Source organism: Mastomys coucha, unplaced genomic scaffold, assembly GCF_008632895.1.
Source record: "Mastomys coucha isolate ucsf_1 unplaced genomic scaffold, UCSF_Mcou_1 pScaffold15, whole genome shotgun sequence".
Lineage (NCBI taxonomy): Eukaryota > Metazoa > Chordata > Mammalia > Rodentia > Muridae > Mastomys > Mastomys coucha.
The window spans coordinates 18875108-18888218 of record NW_022196897.1 but is presented as its reverse complement, the minus strand read 5'-3'; the positions used below and the strand labels follow the sequence as shown (position 1 = coordinate 18888218).

At 51.8% G+C, this 13111-nt stretch overlaps 1 protein-coding gene across 10 annotated transcripts in view; it reads right to left on the bottom strand.

The window, feature by feature from the left end:
* Positions 1-13111, bottom strand: part of Usp20 (ubiquitin specific peptidase 20) — a 33474-nt gene that overhangs the window by 3589 nt on the left and 16774 nt on the right. For all 10 annotated transcript variants that reach the window (XM_031369725.1, XM_031369726.1, XM_031369724.1 and 7 more), the window contains 15 exons: positions 12028-12141; positions 10677-10755; positions 7815-8259; positions 7314-7454; positions 6915-7030; positions 6599-6771; positions 6037-6131; positions 3956-3989; positions 3767-3812; positions 3002-3182; positions 2799-2925; positions 2459-2628; positions 2292-2373; positions 1547-1655; positions 436-538 (listed from right to left, as the gene is read on the bottom strand). In XM_031369725.1, the coding sequence (XP_031225585.1) occupies positions 436-538; positions 1547-1655; positions 2292-2373; positions 2459-2628; positions 2799-2925; positions 3002-3182; positions 3767-3812; positions 3956-3989; positions 6037-6131; positions 6599-6771; positions 6915-7030; positions 7314-7454; positions 7815-8259; positions 10677-10755; positions 12028-12141 (2015 nt within the window). The remainder of the gene's footprint in view (positions 1-435; positions 539-1546; positions 1656-2291; positions 2374-2458; positions 2629-2798; positions 2926-3001; positions 3183-3766; positions 3813-3955; positions 3990-6036; positions 6132-6598; positions 6772-6914; positions 7031-7313; positions 7455-7814; positions 8260-10676; positions 10756-12027; positions 12142-13111) is intronic.

Here is a 13111-nt window from a genome sequence, read left to right as displayed (position 1 = left end):
GCCTCGAACTCAGAAATCTGCCTGCCTCTGCCTCACAAGTGCTGGGATTAAAGGCGTGTGCCACCACCGCCCGGCTCTGCTACTCTTTACTGGTGACTTTGAGGAATCCTGATAGCTCTCTTATTACAAAGCTGTCTTTATTTCTGCAAATCCAAGGGGTCAAACAAGTCCTCTAGTCTTCCTAAGGGTCTGTAACTATCCACCAAGGAGGCAATCAAACCCCAAGGTCAAGTATGGCCTTGCAGGAAGGAGGGGCAGCTGCTCAGGGGTCAGCAGGAATAGACAGGGGATGCAGGTTGGAATGGGGCTCTACCACAGTGGCTAGGAGAGCAGAGGAGCCAGCCTGGAGGAATCCATGCTCTCTGCATCCCTGGGATAGAGCACTAAAGACTTGCTAGGTGGGTCCTAGCCCAGAAGGCCTGGGCCGCTACTCACCACTGTCCTTCCCCTTGACGAAAGCCTCCCACTCGCGGAACCAGTGCATGCTGATACAGTAAATGACCGCGGGAGACTCCTCAGCTTGGAATGCCTTGTTCAGCTGCAGGAAGGCAGGCAGAGGCTACCAATCTGTCCCGCTCCTCATGACTTCCCAAAGTCCCACCCCAGGCCCTGAGCTTCTCATAAACACTGGATACCCCAGGCAGAAAATCAATGACTCCTTGACACATTCAAGAAAAGAGAAAATTCATATGGCTGCAGTGATGGCTCAGTGATTAAGAACACTTGCTGCTCTTGCAGAGGACCTGGGTTCAATTCCCAGCAACCATATAGTAGCTTATAACCACTCATAACTCCAATTATGACACACTCCTCTGACCTCTGAGGGCACCAGACAACACATAGTATACATACATATATATATACAGGCAAGACATCCAAACACACGAAATCAATCTTACAGAAAGAGGCCAATTCCTCCACTGAGCAACCAGGTCATGGCAGATAAGCACTTTCTCAGGCCAACTAGCTCTCAGAGCAGACGCTACTCTCTTCACTGACTAGATGGAACATCTGCTCACATGGTTCACCATTCCAACAGCTCCAGTGCTTGAGCTGTCCATGATGCCAGAGCATCACAGGTGCTAAGCCACACCTACAGGCTAGCACTAGTGCCTCTCCATGGCCACAAGCAGACCTCCCACTATTTTAAATGCGTGAGGACCCATCCTATGTCCTGTTGTAACCAGTATGAGGATGGGCATGGCCCCACCCCCAGCAACCCCTGTCCCAGTAGCCACTTTCCTGACAGGCCAGGACTCTACTCCCCAGGTAGCAAGTTTCTCACACTTTCCATGAGTCTCAGGCACCTTCCACATGACAGTCTAACAATTCCCAGCTAGGAGTGCTCCCCAGGGACAGCAGTGCTCCTGTGACACTCAGCTTGAAGCACTGAGCCAAGGCACAAGTAGAGCACACTGCACTCCACTACGGCCAATGCCGTCGCTAGCTGAGGGCCCTTCGCTCCCTACCCTCCACTACTCTGCAGAGCACTCCCACTCATAGCCTGACTGCATGTGGTCCCCAGGTCCCTGTTACCCATAAGAACCTTGATGAAAGTGTCGATCTCCACTCTCCTGCGCTTGGCCAGGGCCTCAATCTCCACCTGGCAGATGGAGCACACATACAGATGGTTCACAGCAGGGCCGCCCCCAAACCTGCTCGGGAAGGAAGAGAGAGAGCCAGCATCAGCAGAGAGGTCCCTCTGTGCCCTCAGCCATTAGCTCTATCATACTCTTAAACACAAAGGCTGGCAAAGGTCCCCTATGTCTGCTTCTCTTCAAGGCATCTAGAGCTCTGCTTCATCCCAAGGAGACCAGGGGCCTCGTGGCCCGAGTGCAGGGCAGTGAGGCTGCAGGTAGGAAGTGAGGTTGCCGGCCTTGAGGCCTTACAGGTCAAGGGACTGTTTCTCACCACCCACTGGCAGCTGGTAGGAAGACCCTCCTTCCCAAAGACAGATCCTACAAACCCAGCTCCACAGGAACCTGGATCTGGACTGGGCTACAGGGAGAACTGCCTACTCTTGGTGTTGCTGCACTTGATCCTGGAAGTCCCCAGGCTAGATCAGTTGTCTCTAAGTGGCCAGTCCCAGCCCCACACCAGGGAGCCTGTGTTGGGTGCAGGTCAGAGGCTTCTGGTAGGAGCTCACCACCAACCTCAGCCTTGAAGGCAATATTCAAAGGGCTTTCCATGGCAGAGCCCACAGGCTGGCTGATTCTCACTGTCTCCTTCACTGGAACTCGGAGAAGGCGGGGCTGCTGCTGTGCTGCCACCCAGCCAGGTCCAGCACTTACCTGCTATACAGGTGCTCCCAGACGCTCTGCGGCAGAATGACCACCAGGTCATCTATGTAGTGGTATTTATTGGGTGGGATACCTGTGAAGAGAAGCACAGGGAGGGAGCTGGGGCTTGGCCTACCCCACCCCAACTCTCAGACCTCTCCCAGGCACAGACTGCTCACCTCCATGGGAACACAAGAAGGTGTGGTTGGTGATGGGCCCTGGCTCTGCAAAGGTGTTGAACTTGTTGAGCCATTCTCGGGACACGTAGAAGCGGAGCAGGCTGGGTTCCCGCATGGCAGCCAGGGACACTACCTGCTGCCGCTCACGCATGGCCTCCTCACTGCTCTTCCTGGGATGGAGGGTGTAGTATGAGCCACCAGCTAGGGCCAGGTTGTGCATGGACACCAAGCCATGCCTTGGCCACGGTATATGCCGAGCCACCCTTTAGCATGCTGGGACACCACAAAAAGTTCAGACTGCCGCCACAGGGAGACATGTATCAGGGCCCCCTAGTCTCACCTGTAGAAGAGCACGTAGGCCTCCACATTCTGTACCACTGTTTCATGGACCTCAGTGACGTACTGGTCATCGAATTCATACCACTGCCCATTGATCACGTTCTGACAGTAGGCAATATAGTGCCCACCTGAAAGACAAGCAAGAGGTTATGGAGACCACAGGGCCTAGGCACTGCAAGAGGGGCCTGGTGGGGGCATACTCACTGCCTGCTGTGCCATGGTGACAGATGACAGAGAGGAGGTCATAGGTGGTGACCTGGGATGTGCACTCCTTGGCCAGAAAAGGGCGTAGGTCAAGTCCCTCGAGGGGGAAAGAGACATGGCTGCTGACTTTGAAGGAGTACATCACCTCATGCCTGAAGCGCTTCAGGTGGACACACAGAATCTGAGGGGAGAGGGCAGGTGCCAGTCACGCTGGGCATCTAGAGGAGATGACAGGGAAGCTCATAGATAAGCTCCTGCACAGGCCCAGGCCTGTTGGATCTACATGGAATCTACCACACACGTCAGACACCTACACATGGGAGCTAACAGCCCCACCTTCTAAGGACTGGCAGCCTATGGTGTGGCTGCCTGAGGGACTGGTCCCTGTAGGGAGCCTACTCTGCCCCAACTTGCTATGCTTATTTCCCAAGAATTCTGACACTGGCTTGGGGACTCTGAGGAGCCTCTCCAGCACACCATCCAGCCCGTAGCCTGGGCTTTGTCTCTGTTCCAGCTACAGGAGACTGTCCAACCACTGCTACACTGCTCACTTGGAGACCTCAGCAAGCCCCCAAGAGAAGAATGCACTCAAGTTCAGGGGACACCTACCACGATGGATCCCTCTGTCAACTGTCCCTGGGGTCTCTCATGCAAGTTTCATGGCTTTCTGTGCAGGACAGGATGAGTCTTCACCCGGCCCCACAGGCCCCTCACGCACCCATCCACATGGACCTCCATCTGACAAGGCCAGGGGTGCTCACTCACCTCAGGCAGACACAGGACTTTACAGTACTTCACGCCATTCCGAAGCCTACAGAGGAGGACATGAGAGTCTTGGTCAGTCCTAGTCACCTTGGAGGCCAACATGGCTATCTGAGGGAACCCCAGGGTCAAGTGTAAGCAAGAGGATTCTGGGAACAGGAAGCTGGGGACAGGCCCCCAAGAACAACTTACTTCTTACACCGCTCACAGCTGTACATATTGTCACCTACACAGGGGAGCAAAGGGCCAGAGGTCAGCAGGGATAGGAGATGGGGACAAAAAGGACAAATCTGAATTATATTCAGGGGGAAAGAAAACTGGCAGGAAGTGACAGGATTCCAGAGATAGTACCAGGAAGAAAAAAAACAACCAATCAAACAAACAAAACCAGAATATTTGACCCTAGAAGCATTCCCTTCTGGGTGTGGCTAAAAAAATGAAAAGGTAGAGGCAAAGCAGGAAGGGACCCAATACTGAGAGCAGGCAGGTGACGGACTCACACTGCTTACAAAATAAACCAACTCCCTCAAGTTGTCCTCTGGCCTCCAACTGCACAATGTGGCTTGTAAATACACATATAGCAATAAAAATATTTTTAAAAATAGATCAAAAATCTAAGTAAAGGTAGGTGCTAAGACTATAAAATTCTAGGTGTAGTAGCACGCACCCATATTCTCATCACTAAAGAGGTGGAGGGAAATCTGTAGTTCAAAATAATCCTCAGCTACATAGCAAGTATGAGGTTAGCCTGGGCTACACTATGAGGCCCTGTCTCAATATAAATTTTAAGCTTCTGTGAATCAATACAACAACTAACAGAATGAAAACCAACGGTAGGGCTAGAGAGATGGCTCAGGAGTTAAGAGCTTTGGCTGCTCTCCCAGAGGACCCAGGTTCAATTCCCAGCATCCATATGGCTGCTCACAGCTGTCTGTAACTCCAGTCCCATGGGATCTTATGTCTTTCTCTAAACTCTGCAGCACCACACACATTTCCACCAGGTGAACTCTGAGGACATCATGCTCCTTGTAAGGAAACAGGAAGAGGCAGAAGCCTCAGTCTCACACTCAGAAAGTAGACCAGCTGGGGTGTGGCTCTGCGCTAGAACACAAGCCCAGCAAACACAAGGTCCTGCATTCAACCTCTACACCACAAAAAAAATGCTACATGTGCGAGACTGGGGGTGGGCATCAAAGTAGACGTTGGCTATCAGGGACTGGAGAAGGGGGAACAGGAACTATTTGATGGATATGGTTTTATATTTGCAAGTTGAAAATATTGTGAGAACGAAGGTGGTAGCAGCTGCATAATGATCTTAATATGTACAATACTTGTTTGTAAACTAATAAAATGCGGTGTATTTTTACAACTGGAGACTGCTGATACCTGGATCAGCAGGTAAAGGTGCTTGAGTTTGATCCCAAGACCCACATGCTGGAAGGACAGATCACCTCCCAAGCTGTCTTCTAACTTCATACTAGGATATGTGGTCTACACACACACACTAAGTAAACAGATTTTTTTTTTTCGTTTTTCGAGACAAGGTTTCTCTGTATATCCCTGGAACTCACTCTGTAGACCAGGCTGGCCTAGAACTCAGAAATCCACCTGCCTCTGCCTCCCAAGTGCTGGGATTAAAGGCATGCGCCACCACTGCATGGCTGATAAATAGTTTTAAACTACATTTGAGCATTCAAGATGGTCATGGTGGTATACACCAACAACCTCAGCTAGAGGAAACAAAGGCTAGAGGATCAGTAGTTTAAGGCCAGTCTACACAATGAATTTGAGGCCAGCTTAGGCTACATGAGACTGTCTCAAAACAAAACCAAAAACCAAAAAACTAATCAAGGAAGCACAGAGCCTAAAGTGAAACATCCTTTCTGCCCACTGAACTGGTAGAAATAAGAGAGCAACAGCCAAGGCAACAGTTTAGGAGGCCAGGTGTCCAAGCATGCCCTGGTACACAGCAGGTGAACATTTACCTATCTCCTTTGTTTTTTTTGTTTCTCATGTAGCTCAGGCCTCAGGTAGTGAGGTCTTGAGCTCACAATATAGCCCAGAATAACCTTAAAGCCCGATCTTTTGCCTCTACCTCTGAAGCTCTGGGGCTGTTAGTATGCACCTCCAGTAAGTTATCAGTGGAACCTAACAGGGTCAGTTCCATAAAGCAAAGTGGCCCTAGATCCATTAGGCCTGGGCTGCAGGCTAGCTGAGGCACAGCTCCCAATGGGCCCTACACAATCCCCTTTCCCTATATCCAGGCCACTCACCCTTAAGCTCATCAGCAGCAAAGAAAGCAGCAAGGCAGTCTTCTAGTGTGACAACAGGTCCCCAAAACCAGCTGGGGGTACAGGATACCACAAACCTAGGTAGACAGGCAAGAAATGGCAAGTGCTGTAGGTCCAGTCAACTTGGAGCTGTATGGTAGCGTGATTCAGCCCAGGGCTGGACATTTTGTACACAAAGGCTGGTGGGGAGGAGTTTACTGCTCTTCCCTAGGACAGCTACCTCAGGGATTCCTCAGGGATTAAGGGAGTTGCCTGTGACTCTTCAGATCAGGCCTTGGCAGGTGAGATGCTGCCTCATTTCTATGTGCTGCTTGGTCACTCTCTGGGTTGCCACTTGTCTTCCACCTTCAAGGAGTGTCTAGTCCAGGCTATCCCAAAGTGACCAAGACCCTGAACCCAGCAAACTCCTCTGTATCTTCTGGCCTCCAGCTCCCTTGATCCATGGGCTCTCCATGGCCCCATGAATACTTGTCCCTGCATTGCTGGTAGACCCAGGAAACCCAGGCCAGACTGGAAACCCCAGCTAGCAGGAGGATGGGCATACCGTCGGATGTACTCCACGATGAAGGCCAGCCAGCCCTGGGAGGAATAGCTGTCCCCACAGGCACCCGGCTTGGCTGGTACATTCTGGTAGATGGCAGAGTGGAGTTTGGCTAGATCTTCCTTGCCAGGGATGGGCAATGACAGGTCCTGGAATGTCTCCACTGTGGTAGACACCTAAATGGTGAAGATCAGCCTGCTGCCCAATCCTGTCAGTGTCTGCTGCTCAGATAGGTGAAGCAGACAGCCTGCTCCTGGGGGAGGGAATGCCACGGGAGAACCCAGGCGGTAAGCAATGCCAGCCTCCCCTAGGTACCTACCCGGTCACAGGTAAGACACTGCACCAGGCTGAGGACAGAGCCATTGAAGACATCTGAGATGACACTGCGGTAGCTCTGCTCCTTCCGCCTCCGGCCACCAGTGCTTGGCACCTGGGCTGGGAACACAGCACAGGACTAGGCCAGCCTTCCCTGCTTGGCAGGCACAGGCACAGACAGTGGCTACCTCAGCCACACTGTGGAGTCCTCACTATTTACACACTTCACCTCCTTGGCACCCCTTGCTACTGTTTATAAAATGGGGCTCCCTCTCACATCCCAAGGCTGTTGTGTGTTACAAGTGTTTAAGAGCTCAAGTGAGCAGCACACAGCCTAGACAGAGGAAGTGCCCCAAACTGGTCACTATGTCATCCCCGGATGAATTCATTACTGCCCGCGAACCTTTCTTGAGTACGTATGATGGCCCCATCCTCACGGGGCTTGCACGAGGAGGGCTGCTGGACAGCTTGGTATGGCCCTCGTGGTGGTGGACAGGGCTGCAGGGACGAGAGGAGCTGCGTATGTGGGCTTCATTGTCTGGCTCTGGGGACAGGAAGGGGAAGTTCTGGGCCAGGGTGGCCAAGCTAGAGCCCTCCATGCCAGCCCTGAGGCCAGAGCAAGAGAGCCTGCCAACATCTCCTTCCAGGCGTTAGCCTGACTCCTCACATCTTCCTGCATGTCCATTCCCAACCCTATCCAACACACCAGGATGTTATCAAGTACACTTCCACCTGAGGTTCAAGACTAGGCAAGGCTGTGGCTGTCCCCAGCCTGAGGAGGGCTCAGGGGCTGAGTCTCCCCCACCCTCTAGCTACAGCATGTTAGTGCTAGGCAGGCAACAGACACAGCGCTTACAGGCTATGACTTCCCTGTGGCCCAACCAGTGACATGGCTGACTGATACCTGGGGTCTGGCAGGGGCTGGACCTTGGTGATGGTGGCTGGACCTCTCTGGATTGGTCGTCAAGGGAGGCCATGGCCGTGTCCACATCAGCATCCTCATCCACTTGCTCAGAGCTGGTGCGCTGCTGGCCCCAGGAGAACTTGCGGTCCTTCATCCGCTCCTTCTCAGAGATGGCTCGGCCTGCCTCGTCTGAGATCAGCAGCTCCATCTCAGCCTTTGAGCTGCCTCCACCACGCCCCTGCCCATCACCCTCACCCCTGTCACTGCTCGAGTCACACGACAGAAACTCGTCCTCTGATGGGCTCCGGTCGCCATCACGTCTCTCGTCTGTGTCACTGGAATCTGAGTCCCGAGCATCAGTGAGTGCTGCCACAGCAGCTACCATGGGCTCCTTGAGCTCCTCATGAAGCTGGTCCATCAGGCAGCGTAGGAACTCCTGGGTGTCCTGCAACCAGGATCATGTCATGGGAGCTTTCCAGGGAGAGAGGAGCCACCATGGACACTGCGGCTTCTACCTACAAGGTAGGCAGGCACCGTGTGTGTGGACAGGCAGCTTAGTCCCCTAGGTAGCCTTCACCATAGTTCTTTCCAGGCCCCTTCCAGCCAAGGTTCAAAGATAACTACAGGGCTCTTCCCAGGTCACACAGCCAGGGGACCTGGGTATAAACCATAGAACCAACTCCAACTCTGCTTCTGGACAGTGTTGGAAGAGGGATGAGCAGCCACATCTAGCCACTGAGGTCTCTTTGCTCCTTAAGCAGGAGTCAGCAGGATGGCAGGGAGCCCAGAAGGATGAAAGTGCAGGACACTGAAGACCAGACCTGTCAAGAGTACTACACTGAACAATGCTACCCAACACAGGCAACCACACTGATCCCTTCTCTACTGTTGCATCTTCCTGCTTGCTCACATGCCACACCCTGTGTGTGACACAGTGACAGGAGAGGCCCTGGATGCAGAGTCCCACTCTCTTGACTCACATGGGTAGGACATGAACTCAGTTGGTTCCCCTACAAATATGGTGTAATTTTGAGGACACAGTGCCTAATTCAGCCCTGCAGGAAGCTAGGAGGTGGCCTACCAGCAGAGCCACCCTACTGTGGTGATGGCAGCTGACCTCAAGGGCTGAGGGCATTGGAGGACACAGCCACACTGCAGCCTGATGACCCTCAAGCTACTCCTGGAGCACATGAGAGAAGTGGGTTCTGCCTTGGATGGAAGTCCCCCGGAGAGGTCAGGATTGCATGGAGACAAGTCCTCAGCCAGCTCCCACTGCTCCTTCCTTTTACAAGAGTTCTCAAGCCACATGGAAGCACATGGAAGCCTATGGCCACCAAGAGCTATGCCTTGCTTTAGACTTGGAAATGGCTAATGTCTACAGGGAAGTTGAAAGACCAAGAAAAGCAGTTTCTGCTGGGATCCAGATGGATGTCACCAAGAGCCAAGAAGCACCACTGGATGGTGTCCACCCTACCTGAAGATAGCACAGCTCTGTCCAGGATAAGGGCCACTTTGTGGTAAAGGCTAAGCTCTACTTACCCCCACCCCACCACTGTGTGCTACGTGACCTGGATGAATACCATCTCTGAGCCTTGCTCACCTGTGACATTGTCCCTTGGGGTATACAATGAGCCCAGTCACTGGGGTCACCATCTCACAGAACAGAGATGGCTTGAACTTTCTTAGAGGCCTCCAGAATGGATTGGGTGGCAAATGAGAGAAAAGGCACTATCAGTGCCTACCCCTTTATCTGAAGGACCGACATATAAACAGTGGAGAGGTGACCCAAATAGATCTAGCTCTGACTGCCATGAGTCCCTGGCTCTACATGAGTTGAGGAACTCATATGGCACATTCTTGGTTTCATAATTTCCATCCTTTCTTGGCTTCCTGGGAACCCACTGTTCCAGGGAACACAGTGGCTGGCCCCATACTCCAGAGCCCCACCTGCTTCTGCCTCCAGAGTCCTGGGACGAAAGGAGTGTGCCACCATGCCCAGCACATGATTTTCTAAACAGGACCAGCCTCCTCTCTATATATAGTGAGTTCCGAGAAAACCAGATTTATATAGTAAGGCCCTGTTTTAACAAAAACTCCCAGAAGTGGTAGCATGTGCCTTTAATCCCAGCACTCAGGAGGCAGAGGCAGGAGGATCTCTCTCAGTTTGAAGCCAGCTTGGCCTACAAAGTAAGTTCTAAGATGGCCTTACACAGAGAAAGCCTGTCTTGAAAAACCAAATCAACATCATGCAGCAACAAAACAAATAAACCTCCCCTCCCCACCAAAAAAAGAAAAAGGATGGTCTGTACGTACAGTGTCTGCTGGGTAAACCTCAGGGCCCATCTCTGACCCCATGCCCACAAGAAAGTGGGGCATAGTGCTGCATGCCTATAATCCCAGAGCTAGGGAGGCAGAGGCAAGAGGGTCCTGGTCAGTACGTCTAGCCTAATTGTGTGTTCCAGGTTGCTAAGTGATCTTCTCCCAGAAAAATAAGGTGGGGAGCAACTAAGGAAGTACATCCAACATCAGCCTCTGTCCTGTACACACACACACACACACACACACACACACACACACACACACACACACAAATAAGAAAAACCTCTAGGGAGGCTGCCCTGAGCTGAGGGGCAGGAATGCTCTCTCCACTGCTTACTGGCTGTGTGGCTGGCATTGCTGACGTGGTCCCTTAAGCCTCAGTTTCCTTGTCTGTAAAGTGGTGCTAAAGGCCAGTGTGTTACTGGGAGACCTCAGATCCTCATGGGTAAAAAGGGTCCTGACAACAGATGCCTGGCCTCTCTCTCTGCCTGCTGTGAGGTCTGCTCTGGCTAAGCCAGTGTCTCAAGCAGCTAGGCAGCTTACCTGCTGGGCATAGCCTCGGAACATCGGGTTGACCAACTTGATCCCATGGGACAGGCTGGTGGGGACCACATAGCTTGGCCTGTGGGGAGACCAAACCTGCTAGCCTAGGTGGCCAGCCTTAAGCTATACCATTTGGCAAGGCAAGAGGGCAAGGCAGATCAGACCCCATAGAGGCTGTTCCCACCACCTCCACTGGCCCCACTAGCCAGGAGACAAGTCCATAGCATCCACAACTAGAAGCAAGACACCAATTCTGCCTGAGCTAGCAGAGGTCCCAGGGTGTAGTGTGTTTACTTAATTTCATGGTAAAATGTATATATATATATATATATATATATCTTTCCTCATTATGAACAATATATGTTCAACACTGAAAAACCTAAAACTACACAAAAGTACAATGAAATACTATCTATCACCACCACGTCCCCGCCCACAAGTGTTGCACAGTAGGACTATAGCAGTGTCCCATAGAAGAGCAGGCTAAGGTATACACAAGGATGCCACAGGAACTTGGACCTCTGAACCATGGAACAGCACACAATCAGCTTCTTAGTCCACTTCCAACCTAGTGCGTGCCTGTGGCTCCTGTTCAAGTGCTCCCAACTCCGCTCTTTTTATTTTTATATCTGCTGTTTGTTTGCTTGCTTATGGAAGCCTGAGGTCCTTTTTATTACAGTTTGGGAGAAAAAAGACAGAGCAAGAATACTATAGACCTTTGCAGTTGCTGGAAGGAGGGACAGGAGGAAGAGGTAGAGTTGGTCCTGAGTCAGGGACTAAGAAAGCAGGCAGGCTCAGCAACAGAGGTCCAAAAGTGACTAACAAGAGCCTTCAGGGAAAGGCTAGGAAAGCCAGAGGGTCAGGACAAGCAAGGTGAGGGTTTGGGCCAGGATATGAAGCAGGAACAGAGAGAGGGAAGTAATGAGGGTGTGTAAGCAACTGCTTCACCTTCCATTTCCAGAGGAGACCCAGCCACAATCTTCATCTTTAAATTCACTTCACTCTGCTACAACCCTGGCTTGGCAGGCACCCAGCACCCTACCCCACCCCTAACTCCAGCCTCAGCCAAGACCTGACCCTGGCAAGATGGTCTCCAGACCTCAGGAGAGACATCTGTCAAAACATCTGCCATCCAGGCTTGCTGTCAGCTCAGACCCTGGCTCTACTGTCACAAGCTCTGCGGCTGGGAACAAGATGGATGCCTCATGCTTGGTATCTCTGTCTCCCCACTCACCAAGGGAACTAGATAAAATTAGACAGGCAGTACAGGCTCAAAGTGAGTGCACATGTGCCACCGATAGGACAGGCAGTCCCACCTGACACATCTAACCAAGGCCAGACTCACACTCACCGCTTCTTGTGCCACACCTCAGAGATCAACTTCTGGTAACTTTTGCACAAGGCTGGCTTCTTGTCTGTGCGCACCAGGCCACCACACTCCAGGAAGAACTGGGTGAGCGGGGGGCTGGGTTGGGGGTGGAGAGCCAGGATAGAAAAGAAATGGGAGGGACATGGTGTTATTAAGGAGGAGCTAGAGACAGTCTAAATGGCGGAAGGAAACAGCCAGCTTTTAAGGTTACCCCGACTCCACCCGTGCCCACACATATACACTCACACTAAATAAATAGAATGTCTTTTTTTTAAGGAGCAAAGTTAAACAAAAGAAAGTGGGAACAGCCATGGAAGATAGGGCCACCACACCCAGACCTCCCTGCAGATGACTAAAAGCCTGCCTCCATCAAAATCCCCCCAAATTCATAGTAAAGTCCTGAGAGGCAGGACCCTTAAGTAGGTATCAGATTACTATGGGATGCTGGGACAAGGGCCAGGCCAGTCTCATTGGTATCCTTATAGAGAATTTTAGACACACAGAGCAACACCAGACATGTGCACAGAGGAAAAGACCTCATGAACACATGGCTGCCTGCAGAGAGAGAAGGGCCTGGGAAAAGACTGCTACAGAGTGGGCTTCCAGAGCTGAGAGACAAGAAGGCCTTCTCAGCTATAGGAAATGAATATCCCTCTTTCCTGAGTCAGATGGGAGCTTCTGCCACAGGTCCTGAGGCTGGTACCCTGGGAATGAACAGGGTGGAGCTGCCCTGCTCCCCAAAGTGCCCGCACCGCAGGACAGTCAGGCAGGGTGGCACCTCCTTGACTCCCCTTTCTGCATATTTTTGGAAGTTATCACACTGCAAGAAACCACATATTCGCTGGGCGGTGGTGGCGCACGCCTTTAATCTCAGCACTTGGGAGGCGGAGACAGGTGGATTTCTGAGTTCGAGGCCAGCCTGGTCTACAGAGTGAGTTCCAGGACAGCCAAGGCTATACAGAGAAACCCTGTCTTGAAAAAAAAAAAAAAAAAAGAAACCACATATTCATATTCTTACACACACAGCAAACAATATCAACTGACCATATTACTATGAGACAGGCAC